The 19,168-nt window shown below is 48.9% G+C and overlaps 1 protein-coding gene across 3 annotated transcripts in view; it reads right to left on the bottom strand.

The window, feature by feature from the left end:
- The window catches only part of Jdp2 (Jun dimerization protein 2), a 40,482-nt gene that overhangs the window by 17,064 nt on the left and 4,250 nt on the right, over nucleotides 1-19,168 (bottom strand). For 2 of the 3 annotated variants that reach the window (XM_087552136.1, NM_053894.3), the window contains 1 exon segment: nucleotides 13,889-14,121. In XM_087552136.1, coding sequence (XP_087408262.1) covers nucleotides 13,889-14,121 — 233 coding nt within the window. 3 annotated transcript variants of the gene reach the window in all.

Here is a 19,168-nt window from a genome sequence, read left to right as displayed (position 1 = left end):
CCCATTTACAGTGTTGGGGACCAGTCCTGCAACCCTGCTCCACTGGTTTGCTCCTGCTCTTAGATGCCTGCAGGGCCAGGATGTAACCATGACAGATGCAAACACCAGACCTTGCTCCTTCAAGGGCCCTTGGTAACCCTGGGAGAAGGCTCTATGGGAGCACTGCTGAGGCACCTGCTCCCCTGCATAATTCCCCAGCTCCCAGGTCCAGCTGGTACCTGCACCGGCTGGCAATGGAGGAGAAGAACAGGACTGGACTCTAACCCCCAGCCTGAGGTTCTGGAACAGACAAACCCCTCAGATCTATATCCCCATGCATCATGAGGCAAATGCTCACAGAGAGGAGCAAGCATGCCCAGGTCCCCCTCGAGACACAGGCAGGCCAGGCAGAAGGCCACTGTCTTCCAGGAAGATGCCATATTTTACAAACTAGTAGTCCTTTATGAGTTGTTAAGATCAATGCCACAGGCTCACCCATTAAACCAACTTGTCTTCCCACTACCCCTTACCAAGAAGTGATGCCTGTCTCTGTCCTGGGCCTTCCCAAAACCGAGGCCGTCCACCCACAGGGAAAAAAATTCTCCTCTGGGTCAAGAGAGAACCTGTAAAACAAAAGGCTGCTAGGCGTGGGCTGATTTACAGCACATACAGGGAAAGGCCATTTTCAGAAGGAAAAAAAAAAAGCTGCGCAGAACAGCCTGTTTCCAAGGCTAAGAAAAGACAGCATTGTGTTTGGAACAAAGCCTGCAAAACCAGGCTGAGCAGGGTGACACCCATTCACTGTTAGGAAAAGAGCAAACTCGGCTACCAGGGATGAGAATGAAGGAGACCCGGGGACAGCCATCTTGGCACAGACAGGGATCAGCACTAACACCGGAGAGGAGAGCTGTCCCCGGCCTCGTGTAAAGGAAGAGCGTTTGGAGATTGGAGACTTTGGTTGGAATGAGTGCTTCAGGTGTGGTCCACACTTAGTAGGGTCTGCTTTCCCAGCGCTAGGCCCGGCAATCTATTTCTTCGCCCTGTTGGCAATTACTTCGAAAGATGAGATGATTCTCGATAGCCCCAAAAGGCAAGCATGAAGCAGAAAATAAATGGTAAGGGGAAAAGAAAAACATTTTCTTCCCCAAAGTTAATAATCCAGTTGAAACGTGTGTGTGTGTGTGTGTGTGTGTGTGTGTGTGTGTGTGTGTGTGTGTGTGCATGCTTCTGCGAGTGTAGGCCAGAGGTTGAGACTGAATGTGTTCCTCAATAGCTCCTTACCTTACCTTACCTGCCTACCTACCTACCTACCTACCTACCTACCTACCTACCTACCTATTTATTTATAGGCAGAGCCTCAACACCTGAAGCTAGTCTAGACTGGCTGACCACTGAGGACCTTCCAGTCTCTGCCTCCTCAGGACGGGGACCACAAGCGTGTGCCATTACATCTGGCTTTTATATCAGTGCAGGATCAAATTCCCCATGCTTATGCAAGGAGCGCACTATTGACTAAACTACCTCCCCAGCTCCAGAAATGGATTCTCTAACAATGGTGTGTGGTGCGAAATGTCTGGAAGCCACTGGCCTACACACTGAGGGACGAGCTCTTGCACACTGACTCGCCATACAATCAGAGGGAGGCTCAGGCCCTGCACGGAATATTGATGAACAGGGATACTCTGAAAGCCTGGGTTGGCCAAAGCCGCCCTTTTCAAGAGCCAACCCATTAAAGCCTTTGGAAGTCATTTGTCTTTCATTGTGAAGGTGAAAAACAAGGTCCCGAGCTTAATTATTCTCCACCAAGGCAATTCCATTTCATCTGTATGCAGGCCGTGCAGCCAAACCACACATTTCAGCCAATTTCACTCAGGCGCACGAAATAGATCACTGGCAAATCACTCAGCAGAACGGCCACCTCTCCATCGAGAGGACTGAACGCTGGCTAATAAAAAGCCTGCACGTGACAAGGTCAAATGAGGTCACAGTCAGGGATGCCTGACCTAAAGAACAGAAGGATTACACCATGAGGATGACAGCTAAAATGGACCAGGAAGGGCCTGAGCCCACTAATGGGGATGAAGTATGGCAGACTGCTTGTCCCTGGCCAGAGGGATGGAGGGCCCCCTCCCTAGTCCTGGAACAGTTAAGAACTCAAGGTCAGTCGCAGCAAATGCAGGCTCCTTGGGCATGGGAACAGTTTATCTGATTGTCCCTCCCATAATAACAAAAGGAGCCAGCTTGATGAATTGGGTAAAGTCCTCAGGGCGTGGACACTGCTGATGTCAGGCCAGAGATCTCAGGACATGGAAATAAGTGGTTTGGACCTGCTGAGTCAGACCAACCTCTGGTTGGACAGATCCAGGGCCACATGCTTTAATAAGTGCCCGAGGGCAGGCGGATCCTTGCACGAAGCTGGAAGAAAATTGGAAGAAAAATGTGGTTTTAGATTCTTGTCAGATAGGACCTTGCCAGGCAGGGCTGGAAGACAAATTCACCTAAGAGCATCCAAATCCCCATGGCTTATTGCCTGAAGGAGCCCTGGACCCCACCCTTCGCAAAGGCAGCTTGGAAGAAACCCAACATGGCACTTGTAGCATATACTCCTGGCTGCCAGCACACTGGCCTGTGGACCCCACAGTGAAGTGCATCAGTACCAACCAATGGATTCCAGGCCTCCGGGCCAGTTTTAGTAACAAAAACCTTTTGTCCATCTGATACCCCAAAAGCTAAATCTCGAAAATGCCAGAATTTCATTCAAGGGTCCCTAACTGTATCAATACTTGTAGTTAATCAATGGGAATGACAAGGTAGGTTTGGATTGATGCAAAGCTTCAGGCTCAGAACTAGCTGAGGCAGTGGTAGGGTTTGGAGAGCCTTGGACTCCGAATTTACTCAGGACAGCAGATCAGTCCAGCTAGTAGCTAGGGAGCTAAACAGATTAAGTAGACAGATAAAAAACAAAAAACAAAAAACTATGCCTTGCCTGCCTCTCCGGGTACTCATCCGTTAAAGACAAGTCTCAAGAAGACACTTATTCTGAAATTTATGCAAATGGATCACCCTGGCACCAGAAATCCTTAGATTAGGTAACTAGTAGGCATTCGATCTGTACAGACAGATCAGATACCAAAAGACAGCTTTCTTTTAAGTAGGATTAAGTTATGAGGCCCTGGCTTGTGCCTTGGTCTTTTTGAGTCCCCATTCCCTGACAGCTGATGGTCCTCCCACCTACTTCCTGTGGAGGTTGGAGCAGATGAATGTTGACATCTGCAAAAGCATCTTGATGACCATCAAGGGCAATAATCAGTAAGCCTCCTGCCCTACACACAGAGCCCCAGGCTGCTTTCTACCATGCTAACCAATAGACACCAATTAGAGGGACCTGTCAGTCCCACACAGGGGTGAATTGAATGAATTATAAATGGGAATCCAGTTATGTAGCCAGAGTTAGCCATCAGCCCGGTATGCCCTACTTCCCAGAATTCTGCACAAAATCCTGTCCATGCTGCCTGCTCCCGGATGGCCATTAGCAACAGAAAGGATGAAGGGAACATTGATCCTTACCAGCTCTGGGCTCTTTTTGGCTGCTGTTGGTGCCAAAGGATTTATTTGATTTTCTCTCTCTTCTTCCTTCCTTCCTTCCTTCCTTCCTTTCTATTTATTTTTTTTTCCTTTTCTTTTTTTTTTTTTTCGGAGCTGGTGACCGAACCCAGGGCCTTGCGGTTGCTAGGCAAGCGCTCTACCTCTGAGCCAAATCCCCAACCCCTATTTATTTATTTTTATGTGTATGGATGTTTTGCCTGCATGTACCATGTGTATGCCTGCTGGATCCCCTGGAACTGGGACTACAAATGGCTGTGAGCCACCATGTGGATGCTGGGAATCAATCTTGGGCCCTCTGCAAAACAAATACTCTTAACCACTTAGCTCCCCTCAGCCCCAGAGGAGTATTTAACAGCCATGGATGTGATCCCAGAGCACTGTTGCATGCTGGGAGAACTGTTATGTCACACTTCCCCAGAGCCCTGTGAGACAGACAAATTGCTTTCCAATTTGTATTATTGAGATAAAATTCACATACAGAACTAGCTCACCAAACTATGTGATTGGTAGCTCTTAGTATAGCTTGCATAACCACAGCCAACTTCAAAACATTTTATACCCGCTCCCTATGACACCCCGCACTCTCAGCCCTGCCACACTCCCATTCCTCCTGTCTCCCCAAGGCAACCAGGAGAGCAGTTCTAGGTCTATTTGCCTGTTCTGAGCATCACACGTCATGAACGTGATCCTGTGTGACGGACTGCTTCTCCTCAATACACTGATTTACAGCCCCTCAGCCCTTTTGTCATCAAATGCCATTCTGCTGCATGGTTACGCCATAGTTTGCTCAAGGGTGTGCATGTGTGCGAGGAGGCACAAAGTGGACAGCAGATATCTTCTGGATTGCTCTCCACTTCTTTCATTGAGGCAGAGTCTCCCCCTGGACACAGAGCTCACCGACTCTGGCTAGTCTAGCTAGCCCCTGGGCCCTGGCAATCCCAGGTCTGTCTCCCCAGTGCCGCCGGGATTAAAAGCAGCTTCCACCCTGCCTGGGAATTCCACTTAATCTACCTAGTGGTCCCCCCATACCCCCATGGTTTCCTTTCTAATGGATATAAGAGTGGGTCATCATCAGGGTTCTTCTGGTAATTGTTACAAGTCTGTTAGAAAGTTCCAGACTGTTCTCCAAAGAGGCTGCCCTATTCACACTCCCAAGAGAAGCTTCCGATCGCCACTGCTATGCATCCTCATATTCTCTTTCTAATTACAGCCACTCCATGATGACGGTGTGATGGGACAGGCCACTGTAGGTTGGTTGTTAAGTTTCTTCATGGGTTTATTAAGCCATTTACTTTTTTCTTTGACTAATATCACATGCAAAAAAACTCAATTTAAACATAAATATGATATAAAGGTAAAGGGGTCTGGACAGAGGGGAAAGGATAGAGCCACCAGGAGGGAACAGCACAGGGTGACAGTAATGGTGAGTGTGAGCAAAGAAAATGACACAAAGGTGGGAAACGGTCATCATGAAACTGATTGTCCCTGTATTCCAGTTAAAACGATTTTAAAACTTAAGAATAAAAGTTTTCTTGGGAGAAATGCACACTGAGACCCCTGTTGGTTTCTTTAAACTGGGCCATTTCTCTTCAATACTGAGGTGCAATCATTCTTCTGTGTGTGTGCCCACATGCTCGTGTGTGCATGCTCCTGTGTGTAGAGGTGCACATGTATGTGTGTGTGTGTGTGTGTTTGTGTGTGTGTGTGTATGTATACATGTAGAGGCCAGAGGTTGACAACAGGTGTCTTCCTTAGTCACTCTGCACTCCCAGTGTTGGGGCCACAGATGCCATGGTGCCTGGGCTTTAGGATCCAACTCAGGCACCCAAGCTTACTAAGAGAGCTGTCTTCCCAACCCCATAACCATTCTTTAAAAATTTTTTTTCTTTTTACATTTTATGTTCAATGGTGTTTTGCCTATGTGTGTGTCTGTCTGAACATGTCAGAAACCCTGAACTGGAGTTACAGATGGTTGTGAGCCGCCATCTGGGATTCGAACCAGATCCTCTGGAAGAACAGCCAGTGCCCTTAACCACTGAGCCACCTCTCCAGCTCCATGACTATTCTTTATACAGATCTTATAGATCTATGATTTGAAAAAGCTCTCAACTGTGGGTCAGATGTCTAATTTTCCTCTTATTTCACTGCTAGCAGTGTATGTGTGTGTGTGTGTTTGTGTATGTGTGTCTGTGTGTGTGTGTCTCTGTGTGTGTCTGTATGTGTCTGTGTGTGTGTTTATTTGTATATGTGTGTCTATGTGTGTGTGTTTGTGTATGTGTGTCTGTGTGTATCTAAGAAACCACTACCTAGTCCAAGAACATAAAAATGTATATCTTTTTTCTTCTAGCAATATACCTTTTCTTTTTAGAAAAAAAAATCTTATTGGCACTTAAAATGAGTCCAGTTGGTGACTTATAACGGGAGACCTCAGTCACCGTGACAAATGCACTCGGGTTGTCATCTCCTGCCTAGTCCCAGTGGCACCAACCAGATCGGGTTTCTTTTCCAGCTCTTGCTGACTGTTTGCTCCTCACCACATTCTTCATTTTCACCTCCAAGGGGGTCTCATGACCTCACTAGAGCCCAGCCCCTTGAGCAGCAGTAGCAGCAGCAGCAACAGCAGCATAGGCTTCACTGAACCACTACCACAGACGAGGATCTTCACTGAGATTGGGTGGCAGGCATGGAAGATGGCTGCAGAGGTCCTGCCACCCACAGCCAGCCCACACCCTGGGCTCAACAAATGGGATGCTGGCTCTGCAAAGAGCAGCAACCATCCAGGGCAGCTAAACCCCCTCCGGGCGCCCACAGAGCCCATCCCAATCCTTCCACACATCTTTTCAGGGATTTCTGCTCCAACCCGAAGCCAAGTTACTCTGTGCCTTTTAGGATAGTAGAGGGGAGAGAGCCTTGGTTGGCTCCACATTGTCCAGTCAGATGAATTTTACCTAGGAAATAAGTCAGTTTCCCAACCTAATGTCCACATTATCATGGGTCTGATACCAGCAAAAGGGATCAAGGCCATTTTACAAGTCTGCTTTAAACAAAACAGAAGATCAGAGGCTGGTAGGCATCCAGCACTGACCTGAACACCCCAGAGGCAAAATGAGAAGCCGAGCAGGTGGTAAAGGGCTAGAGCACCTCCCCGCCCACAGCATCTGAAGATGACAGACTCCAGCTGCAGCTCTAGGGCAGGGACTACTAGAAACAGGAAGGCCTGCTGCTTCCCTGCAGCCCAGGTCACGAGCTTCACATCACGAGACCAGCAGCTCCAGGACAGTTGAGTCAGAGCAAATGCATTCATTCCCAGGAGAGGTCACTCCCCAGCACAGTGTCCTCTGTGGTCAAGGTCATCATCTATGTACAGTGTCTCCATTAACCTTTGAGTTAACATTTCTGAGTCTGAGTTTCCTCGATAGACCTACCACTCAGTGTGGCCAACGACTTACCCGGAATCACACTGGGAAGGAGCGGCATTCTGTTTTAAAACTCGGAAGCATAAACTCAAGCCAAGGGCTCTTCCCAGATCCCAGGAGTGGCCCCTGTGGTTAGGAAGCCAGGACAATGTCCGTTCCCTTGACTCCTGGGCACCTCCAAACATTCAGGCTGCCCAGGACTTCCAGGGACAAAGGACTTTCTAGGAAATGAGAATCCATGGAGCAAGCTTAATCAATAAATGAACTTGCACAATCAACACTTCAGCTGCGGGCTGTGTGTCCTCTGTCGTGTGCCAGGCATCCCGGGAAATCGTTCTCAACATTAATTCACTGGATCACACCAAACCTAAGGGGATGATGTCACCACGCCCCTCTGAAGGTGGGAGCGTAAAGAAGCCACAAGAACTACCCCATGAGCTTTTCAAAAGCGTTTGATTTTTTTTCCCCAAGAAAATACAGATTTGTCCATATCGCCCATCATCTCTCCTAAGGACCATGGGACAAGACAACCGTGTGTCAGGACACCAGGTATGATCCATGTGTTTGTACTAAAGGCTGAACCCAGGACCCTGAGCACTCTACCACTGAGGTATTCCCGAGCTCCAAACACCATTTTCAGGGAAACAAAACCAAAACAAAAGAAACAAAACCCAGTGAGCCTTATACAAGCTCAGGGCTTGATAGCAGTTTTGACTCAGGACCACAGAAGCCAACATCTAACATATCCAGCACTGCCAGTCAGTATCACTTACCCCTTCAGTTTTCTGCTTAAAACAAAATATCTGGAGCTGTGGGGACACAGCTCTGTCAGTAAAGTGCTTGACAAGCAAGCACAGGTTGACCTGAGATCAACCCCCAGAGCACACCTAGAAAGTTGGGGACATCAGCACATTCGTTATTCCAGCGTCAGGAGGTGAAGGAAGATCCGTGAGGTCACTGGTCAGCCAACCTAGCTGCAGTTGAGGAGCTCAAAGCTCAAAAAGAGACTCGGTCTCAAAAGTCAAGGTGGATCATGACTAAGGAAACATGACATCTAAGGGTATCCTCTGCCCTCTGCACTCACACGTGCGCTAGTGTACCTGCAAACACACAAGCACACAAGCACATCCCCACATTTTAAATAGTCAACCACTTCTGAAAACACGCTCGCAAAGCAATGGAGCCAAAGTGGAAGCTCGAGATTTCAAAGATGAACTGGGAGTGTCTGTGTGTCTGTTTCCAGAAAGGACCAGCTGGGCTTTCTCTGCCAACCAAGTATGAGACAAAAAAAAAAAAAAAAAAAAAAATCCCGAGCCAGGGGAAGAAGGCCAAGCCTATTCCAAAGAGCCACAAATTAAAAACCAATTATGCAAGGCTTGCTAAAAATGTCAGCGGACTGCCTTTACGTTTCAAGTCTCTAAAAACACTAGCAAGCTTGGGCCAATGTTTACCCAGCACGGCGCTGGCTTGACGCAACTTCAGATGTTCAGGCTAGAACAAGGATTATGTCTTGGTTCCTTTTCTGATTACCCCCTGGAGGACCACTTGTGCTGGAGAGTGACCTGTCCTCTAAGGTCACCCTGGACCCACAGACTCCAGTTCACCTCCACCCAATCGGAGAAAGCTTTGAAATGTCCCACGGGGCCCCGAAGATGGTGGGAAGTCGCCAGGAGGTTCATGAGTTCAAGCCTGGGCTACATAAGGTGGCTCTGAAAGTAACAAGGGGGTAGAGCCTGCCCTGGAGCTGGGAAGGATGTGGATGTTGGAGATATAGATGCCTGAGTCACTTCCCAAAAGATCCAAGGGCACCCTGAGCCTGCTAAGTATACGGAGCCCCAAAATTCCACACTCAGTGTGTTTTGGGGTAGGGAGGTAGGGGGGTGGGATAGGGCAGGGCAAATGTAGAGCTTGGAAAAACCTCCCAAGCTATAGGGATGTTCCACCATGTTCTCTCTCTTCCACTTTCTCTCCCCTCCCCTCCTGGCCCCTCACCCCCAATTTAAATTAAGAAATAGAAAAACCAGGGAAAGTAAGGCTTAGAGGACAGAGCACAGAGGGGGTCAACACGGTTAATAATGTTCAGCCCAATAAGGAGTGGGATGTACAAGCCCGTGAGGAGCTAAAGGACCAGACAGAAGATGTAAAATGTAAGATCAGAGCCCTGCACCTCAACCCACAGCACCCACTCACACCTCTGCTGCTAAGAGCACAGTGGGAAGTGGGCCCGTGAGAGACAGCAAGGAGGGCAGTGCAGAGTGGGACACGGTGACATGGAAAGTGCGTGTGCATAGAAGGGTGTCTGCCTGGAGGGGCCAGAGAAGGCTACTTTAAAAGAGAAGTCTAATTATTGCAACCCATTCAACACACACACACACACACACACACACACACACACACACACACAGAGAGAGAGAGAGAAAGAGAGAGAGAGAGAGAGGGGGAGAGAGAGGCAGATAGACAGACAGACAGACAGATAGACACAGATACTGACACATACATACACACACAGATATACACAATGCACACAGATACATACACACAGATATATATATATATATATACATACACAAATACAAACACACATGCTTACACACGTTGGGGGCAGTCACTATAACGTCAATGCTCAGTTCCAGATGGGAGGAGGAGGTTCATGAGTTCAAGCCTGGGCTACATAAGGAGGCCATAGCTTAGGGGAAAAAATCAAAATAAAGTAGGAGGAGGAAAAGGAGAGGGGAGGGCAGAGGAGGGAGCAGACCACTGGACTCAGTCTGCAGGCTGACCCCCAGACCAGCCTGATTGATCGTTTATAGCCCATTCTAGATCACCCAGAGCAGTCTCCTTTTGAATCCTTAAGCTTCTTCCAGACACTGTGGCACAGTCAGGGACTTGCAGGGGGGTCTCATCCAACTAGGGTGAGCGAATGTATGGTATGTGGCTGAGTGTGCAAGGGAGAGGCATCTGGCCTCCTTCTCTCCCAACTGAAGATGCATTCTGGGCCACCAGGCCACAGCTGCCCACATTTCCAGGTCAGAAAGGACTAGCTAGCTAAGAGGTACCCCCATCAGAGGACACAGTACACAACATAACAGAAGGAAAAAAAACCTATAGTCTTCTAGAAAGCAGTGTTGCCTTGAAAAGAAGGGAGGAACAAGAAAGAAGCATTGTCTCTTAACACACACAGACACAGACACAGACACAGACACACACACACACACACACACTCAACAGGACAGAATGTCCCTAGAGTCCCTGGCCAGTCACCAGAATGAACACAGCATTCCACCAGATGAGGATGACTGACCACTACCTGGCCTTTAATACTATGAATTAATTGCCTTCCTTTTTGTGATCCTCACTACCATAAAAAGCTCCAAGAGAGGAAGGAGTCTATCTCCTTTATTGATAGTTCCAACCTTGGTACACAACACAATGTTTAGCACGCAGGAGATACTTGGTGGATGGACTGCAGACAAGTAATTGGCCCCAAATCATTTTAATATCATGTCACCTGCTAATACTGCCCAACATCAGCACAAAACGCTTCGTAATTCACAACCCGTTGCTTAAGCCCTTTGACGTTTTCTAAACTGAAATTCTGTGTGTGTTTGGATGTGGTCCAGAAGAGCGCTGGTCTTTGCAAGGTGGATGCAAAAGCCAATTCTGACAGAGCTACAAGCACAGGGCTTCCTTGGGACCCTGAGACACTCACTACTGAACTGGCCTCTTTGGACGGATGAGTGTTTTAGGGTTTAGTGTATCTGGGGTCCTCAAGTAAAAAAAGGGCTCAGTTAGAAGCCTGGGCAGAAACACGGGACAAGGGAACAAACATCACTGTGTAAGGTTAAACCCGTTGGTTCCAGAGTCACATTGCTTATTTGTTCTCCTAGCAGGTGACCTTGGCTGTCATCCAGCCTAGTAGACCTCACCTGTAACAACTATAATGACAATCGTGACTTCAGGGCCGCGGAGCAGGCTCGGTGGGCAAGAGAACTTTGTACAAGTCTGAGGGCCTGACACGGAATCCCTCCAGTTCTTGTAAAATCTGGACACATAGGCTGAGCATCCTCCTGGAGACTGGAGGATCTCCCAAAGCCTCTGAGCCAGCTAGCCTGACACACGCAGTGAAAAACAACAGAGACCCTGTTTCAAGACGGACTGTGGAGGGCTGAGGTTGCCCTCTCACCTCTGCACACAAGCCGTGACACGATAGCACCGACATCTACACCCAATGATACACAGAAGGCCGAGGGGGGAGGACAGACGCCTGTGAGGCAAAGGGGGGAGCCTCACAAATGACTATGCCTGCTGCCTGACTCAGGGCAAGGGAGATGGAATTGGGATGGCCACTGCTTAGCCACCATGTCCAGGACTTGGCATGCCTCTGGCTGAGCATGAGCTAAGTCACTTCACCTCCATCCTAGACCTCAAATTCCTCTTCTGTTATGGGGAGGACATGGTCACATGACTAGCTAGGGAATGAAAGATCAAGTGTGGTAAGAACTCCGCACAGGGCCTTGGCCCGGTCCACGAATGTGAGCTGGTGACTTAGCATTACTGCACAAAGTTGTACTAGCCTCAGATGCCAATGGGAAAACCCACAACGGATGTTTGCCATATACAAACAGGTCTTCCGCAGAGCTTCGTCAGCTGCGAGGTTCTCCACCAGCTCCAAGAAAGGGCTCCTAACCCTTCTGTGTGACCTAGGGAACATCTGGAAGTACGTTCTAGAGGCACGGCTGGCCTTCTCCTGGGAGGCACAAGTCAGCAGGTCCAACTGCCTCTCTGCTCCCACAATGCTGCAGCCTGACAGTGAGAGAGGGGACATGCAAATATACCCTAAAAACAGCCTGTCATCTTCACGGCCTGGATGGTACACGTCTGTGGGTGCCTGTGAGGACAGAGCGTCACTCTCAGGTACAGGGCATATGCCACCAGTCTGGGGGTGGCTGTGAAATGTAAAAATATCCTACTCCGAAATGGGTTTTTTCCTCCAAAAAAAAAGGAAGCTCCCCCAAGGCCTTTGGGGGAGACGACAAGTGGAACATATTGCTCCCCAGTCAGGTCATGGTGGGGACAAGGCTCACCAGAGGCTGCTGGTTTCATCATGGCCTCAAAGTTCAGTTAGCAACTCTCATAACAGGACCATCCGGAAAGCACCACTTTCCGGCAATGGGCCTAGGAAGGTGAGGAACCGAGGGCCAAAAGACAGGGTCTTCCATTACACAGGTTCTATTAATAGCACATCCACTGACAGTGAACTGAGGAATAGTCAGTCAATTCCCACGTTAGAATCCAGAGTCTTTAGGAGACACCTCTGATGTCTTTAATCCATGCATCTCAAGCCCAGAGGCTCCAGCAGGGACCATGCAGTAAAGGGGAATGAAGACGGCGAGTGGGAGGATAGGTGACCCCAACAGGAAAAGCAGCCTTGTGGGCCCTGTGGGGAGGCCTCAGTGTCCACAATAAATAAGAGTGAGCTAGATGGTGGTGGCACAGGCCTTTAATCCTGGGCTTGGGATGGGAGGGTTAGGGGTGGGAGGAGGCAGGAGGATCTCTGTGAGTTCAAGGCCAGCCTGGTCTATGGAGTGAGTTCTGGGACAGCTGGGTCTATACAAAGAAACTCTCTCCCAAAAAGCAGAAGGGGAAGACAACTCTCTCTATTCGTTTGGTCTTTGTGATGCCTGGTGGAAGCAGCGTGTGACCAGATTTTCTAATTTTTTTTTTTGTTGTTGTTGTTAACAAATTTAAGTGAAATATCAGTTTGGGTTGCTTTTAAAACACCAAGCAGGCCAAGCCAAACACATCTGAAAGCCAAATCCAGTGTGCAAAGAGAGAGCTTGCTAACAGGGCAAGCCCTTAGAAACCTTTCTCAGTAGCTTGCATGGTACTCACACCAAGAAAGGGAGCAGAGAGATCAAAGGTCAGTAAATGCACACAGTGTGCAGCCTGACACCTTCTCCATCCAGAAGCCCCCATCTCCATAGTTTCCAGTTCCAGTCTTTCAAGCTCTGAGTTTCCACAGGCTAGAACACACACACACACACACACACACACACACACACACACACACACACACACACACACAAAACACACACAGCCACTGCCTACTCCCAGCCCATTCTAGCTTCTCCAGCTTTCTTTACCTCCTATCCCTGGCTCCTTCCAGGTGGTAGCTTTTGGAGGAAATAGCTCTGTAGAAGCCCTGACCAGGGTAGGCCTCTGGGTAAATGCCTACACTGGTACACTGGTACCCATGCTAGGGACTGCTGCCTCTCACTAGTCACGGGGGAACAGCTACCCTGACACAGTGCGGTCCTGAGAGTAGCAGGCGCAGGAGACCTCAGGATGGGGTGCTCCATAAGTCAGTCCTCAGCAAATCTCATCTCATGCACATGGTGCTGGGGACTGAAACCACACCCATCTTTGCATGGTAAAGAGGAAGGCCACACCATCCTCTTCCTAAAGTCCCTTGTTCAGCTCCAAAAAGGGCAGATGTGATATAACCAGTGATTTTATAAAGAATTCAATCCTCCTGATGCTTTTCAAAACACATACACATCTCCATGACCTCTGTTGGTCCTCCCAGCACCCCAGAGAGACTGCTGAAATAGTATTCACATTCAGAAATATCACTCTCCTCTCACCTCCTAGACCCACAGGCACAGTAAGCCCTCCTGCTCTAGCCCAGTGCAGCTCTCACTTGAATGCACGCATGAAACCCCCAAAGCAATACAGGTTCTGACACAGCATGGCTGGGGTAAAGCCTGAGCCCCCCGTCTCTCCTGCTCGTTCTCAGACCACACATTAAAGAGCAAGGCCAAGGGTCCAAGGTGTGTTTAGAAGCAAACCTGGAAACACAGGCTTTGTCTGGAGAACAAAGGTCTCACCTCACTCTTCACGGGTTGGGGCCTCTTGCCCAGTTTCACCTCCAGGAAGTGCAAGGGCGCAATCATCGCCCCAATGTTGCGGATGTCAGCGTATTTCAGCTCCTCTGTGGTCAGAGCAGAGCTGGGAAGTCCGGTGAGGGGGCCGAGCCCTGGCAGAGAGCCTGCGGTCACTGAAGGGTCTGGGATCTGCCCAGGCATCATAGCAGGAGGAGTGGCAGGCCGGCCTGGAGGGGCTGGAGAAAGCAGGATGGGAAGGTTAGCTTGAGGAGAAAAGGTTCTGTGAGCTGCCAAGGCCCATCGTTTCTCTCACTGGGGTTCCCCCGAATCCTTTCTCCTCCTGCTCTTCCTGCCTGGAAGCTCCAAGTCCCTGTGATGCTAGGAAACTCAGCCAATTGACTCACACTAAGGCCATCCATCTCTGGTGTGCAGGAGAGTTGGCCCTTCCTAAAGGCAATCCTTAGACCAACTGTGGGCAACATCTATCCGGCCCTGGCTTGGTCCCAGACTGCTTGTAGTCTTCCCACCCACCTCACCAAACCTGGCCAGAATCCCTTGCAAGACAGAAAGATCTCCTTGAGATGCTGCACAGTTAAAGCTGGTGAGCTGGATTTAAAGAGCAGTGGCAGCCTCTGGAGAGACAGAGCATAGCCATGGAATCTGAAGCACCTTCACACCTGTTCAAGAGGCAGCTATTTTTGGTCTGGCGTGGTGCCTCCCCTCAAATCACACATCCTGCTCTGCACACTCGTTAAGACAGCATGAATACAAGATGAACCTAAGCAAAGTTAAAGGTGACTGTGTATGTGTCTGAAGCCCAAGGAAGAGTCTGGGGTAAAGAAGACAGAATTAATTTGCATGTACTTTCTCCAGGCACCACCAGAAAATTCCTTCAGGAACTCTCTATCCTCAGAGCCCATACAAGAAAAGATAGAAGCAAACTTGAAAGGATATAAAATGGGGATGAACGCCTAGGGAATTCTTATTTCTTCCTTCCCTTTACTGAGGGAATCTCACGGGTAAGACAGTCATTTCCAGGCATGGATAGGAAGGAAGAAGTCTGTCTGTCAATAAATGCAGATATATCTAGTCTTCCATCCATCCATCCACTTATAATCCTTTCACCCATCCAATTACTGACCAGCTCTCAGGAGCCAGCAGGCACTACAGCATAGATGTCAAAGGTTCACAGCCTTGAAGCAGCCTTGTACGGAACATTCTAAAACAAAACCATTCATACATTCCAGTGCTGTAAGGGAAATAATTTCTCCTTCTCCCCACCAGTCTGCCCAAGTCCATAAAATCCGATCTTTACAGTCTCAGAAATCAAGGTGGGTGGGCAATTGATGAACATGTGTTCCATATCCATCTGTCTTTTTGTGGAGGACACATAGGTAAGGACGGGGAGCTGGACGTCTGCTGGGCCAGGCTTCTCAGCTGTCAGAGTTCAAGTACTCATAAGGCCATGATGTTTCTACTCCTTCGTAAGTGACCCCGGAGAGAGACCTACCCCGTCCTCACACAATTTCTCAGCTCTAGAGTGAAGGCAAGAGTACATCTGGAAGCCTTAGATCCATGAATACAGAGTACATTTAACTTCTGCAGGTAGAGTCTGCTTTCCTAAGTTTGGGGCCTCCTTATTTTTATTTTTTTATTTTACTTGATGTGTAAAAGTGTCTTGCCTGCATGTGTGTCTGTGCACTGTGTGGGCATGGTGCCCTTGAAGGCCAGAACTAAGTGTCAGATCCCTTGGAGCTGGGGTTACAGACAGTTGTGAGCTGCCATGGAGATGCTAGGATTCAAATCCAGGTCCTCTGGAAGAGAAGCCAGTGCTTTTAATCGCTGAGCCTCTCAAGTCCCCTGGGCTTGGTTCTTAAAAGCACACAAGTGATTGGCACCTTCAAACTACAGACTCTAAGGAATGTTACTTAATCTAAGTCAGTGGTTCTCAACCTTCCTAGTGCTGCGACCCTTCAACACAGTTTACCATGTTGTGGTGACCCCAACCATGAAATCTTCGTTGGTACTTCATAGCAGGAATTTTGCTACTGTTATGAATTGTAATGTAAATACTGGTATATAACCTGTGTGCAAGGGAGTTATGACCCACGGGTTGAGAACCACCAATAAAGGCTCACATGGTAGGTTGATCATTCTCTCAGAACCCACATGGCCTCTGTCCATCAACTCATCTACACAGAGTCCTTCCCTTGTATCCAGGTTGGTATTTGTACCCAGATTCTTTTATCTGAGCTTCACCTAATAAACCTCAACATCTTGTCCCTCAGCTCCCTGGGTACAACACACCCTCTCCCCACCCCCCAAGAACCCAGTGTGCCCTGGGCCACCTCAGAAAAGAATCTGAGACTCATTCACATTGAGGGTCAGTCTCAGAGATGAAGAGAAGGCCCTGAACTGGTCTAAACCACATCCCCATTTTGCACAATGAGACTGAAGCTCGGAGACACTAAACGACGCCCAAGGTCACACAGCCAGATGAGGGCAAAACCAAGACCAGACTCTGCTCCCTAGTTTTAGGACCCTGACTTTTTTATTTCTCCTTAAGAGGTTCAGGAGGCGTTAATGCCTTCAGTAGAAGGCAGTGTCTCCCAGGAACAAACGTTCATGTAGGAGCCATAGTAGAGGACGCTCTGTTTCCTATGGAGACCCAATTCTAAGAAGTCTCCCCTAATAACACCAAAGCAGTTTAAGTAGGAGAAGCCCACATGAAACAAGCCTGAGGCTTCTCCCACATGAGGCACTTTAGCCCCAAGATGGTATCCAGTGACAGAGAGGGGTCTGCGATGTAGAGGCTCAGAAGCTAGAACTGAAGGAGGCATCCAAGGCACCCTTAGGCAAGCCGTCATCTCCCTAAAAGAACAGGGAAGGGGCAGGTACCAGGTCTTCCTCCTTTATGACAAAGCTAGACCAGTGCCCAGCTATTCTACCACCTGGAAACAGGTCATGGCTGGCTGTTACATGCAACCCCCCTGCCACTATCATTTCTGGCAGCCAAGAAACAATGAAGGAAGTCTTGTTGAGTGAGTGACTGTGTAGCTAGAGGAACAACAGCAAATTCATGGCAGCGGACTTTAGGACATAGGGGATGGAATCTTCTGGGTTCTCTGTCAAGCCACGGTTTCCCCTCAGGGCCATTCATTCCCGTAGAAGAGCCCAAGAGAGAGAAAGCCCCAAGGGCTTTGACGCTTTCTTGCCTCAGCTATCCCTTCGAGATGGAAGCCAGCCCTCCTTCTGTTCCCAGAACAGTGGGCTCTGTTCGCAGCTTCTGTTTCTGTTCATACAGACGATATACATGAGACACTAACACACGCTCCCAACAAATAGTGACTTCTCTGCTACTGAAGAAGCCACCCCTGGGAAGAGCTGCCCCCCAAATTCTTGCCATTCTCCTATGAATCCATCCGAAAGACAAATTTTGACCAGGAGACCCAAGCTTTGTAGACGCAAAACTCAAGCTCTCCTCCCCCCTACTTGGAAGCCCCTAACTGCTCAGAGGCAAACCACAAAGTCCTTAATACATGCCATTCCTGGGAGACAGCCTCAGCACTGACATTCACCAGGGAGAAGTCATCTCAGCTGTCTGGGGAGGCAAGGGGGAGGGAGGAGGACTGAGGTGCTGCAGCAAAATGGGAACTCATTAACTGCAAAGCCACCGGTTGGCCATCTGAGGTCAAAAGGCAGCTCTGGTGTTTTGGAATAGAAGACAATTCCATGGGATTTAGGAAATCTATAAGAGCAGAAGGGGTTGGACATGGAAGGAACTCTTTATAGCGAGGAGGAATTTCCCACTTCAGCGAAGACACAGGAAAGATGACATGAGGCCAAGTCATCCACTGAGCCTGGTCCAGACGGAAGCGATTTAGAGGGAAAGAAGTATGTGCTGGATGCTGGGGAAGAAAAACCTTCGTTTTCCTTCCCTTCAGGGCCTAGGCCGTCTGCAGTGCAGACACACACCCTCCATGTCTCCGTGAGTAGCTAGGATCGTGAGTATAAACCAAGCTCCCGGCACAGGCAAAATGCCCCATTTGAGTGTCTGTGTTTTGCCTCAAAATACAGGATCAAACCCAAAGTGACTTTGGAGATTTGTGACACTAGGGATAAATTGAAAGTGAGAGGAGGAAAAGAAGCCAAGGCTGGTATGTATCAAGGCATCACCCGCTATTCTGTACGCAAACCCAAAATTATGTTAAAAAGAACAGAAAAAGGCAAAAGGAAAACCTGGGAGATGCCCAAAACCTAGTATAAAGAAGACTTTTAGCAAAAGCTCAAGAAGTCGCGGGGACCCTCCTTGGTTGTTGTAGCACTAAGTCGACGGGAAAGCTTACACAGCCCCCTGAAAGCCAGCTTGAAGAAAATGGGCCAGATGGGCTCAAGGGGAAAGAAGTGGAGGAGGTATCTGGTATTTATATGTCTGTGCTGACTTCCTCGGGGACTTGGAAGAACACAGTTGGGCGCTGTGTTGGGTGTGCAGAATAAAAAGCCACAAAGCTTTTCCAGGCCAAAAATACCCAGTGGCAGATACGAACACAAAGAGCTCTTCCACTCGAGAGAATGAAGGTGGTAGTGATTTACTCGGCTTCTCCGCCCCTGTTCTCATTTATCATATGGAAAGCAATACAATAATACCCCACGCCTTTCCGCGTGCCTGTACGTCGTGGTTTGACTCTGGCAAGCTGCATTCGGAAAGGTCTCTCCTTAAACAATCAGCATCTCCATCCAGAATAACAAAAATAATGAAAAGGACTAGAGGAGAGGAGCAGAGGACTTCTAGAACACCCCCCAAAAAAATGTGAACTCCCTGGGTCCCTTAAGACTGGACTCTCTGGATAAGTAGGCAGCCTGGGCTGGCCAAGAGAACGAACGGTGTGCAGATAGTGTGCAAGATGACCTCAGGTCTGAGACTCCAGGCTGGGAGAAGAGAACAGAGCAGACAGTGAGTGAGGGTACACCTGTAATCCCAGGAGCAAGAGTGGAGCCCAAGTCACCGGCAGGGAGCAATGATCCAGAATCGGGTGACTTGGGAGCTGGATTCTGGAAGATTCCCAGAAGGGAGGAGAGGTAGAGTAGGACCCCATGGAAGGGGGACAGAAAGGTGGCAGGCCAGTGACCACCAAGTACAGGACCAAAAGTTAGGAATCTCGGAGGGAGCGAGATATGGTGGGGTTAGAGAATTTGGTCAAAGTCACACAGCTAGCAAGTGACGCCAAGCGTCTCCTTGGAGCCACAAAAATCAGGCGGTGATTTATTTCCGGCGATCTGAAC

The sequence above is a fragment of the Rattus norvegicus genome, chromosome 6 (assembly GCF_021556685.1).
Source record: "Rattus norvegicus strain SHRSP/BbbUtx chromosome 6, alternate assembly SHRSP_T2T, whole genome shotgun sequence".
NCBI classification, from domain to species: domain Eukaryota; kingdom Metazoa; phylum Chordata; class Mammalia; order Rodentia; family Muridae; genus Rattus; species Rattus norvegicus.
Note: the sequence above shows the minus strand (reverse complement) of the source record. Positions and strands in the feature narration are given on the sequence as shown.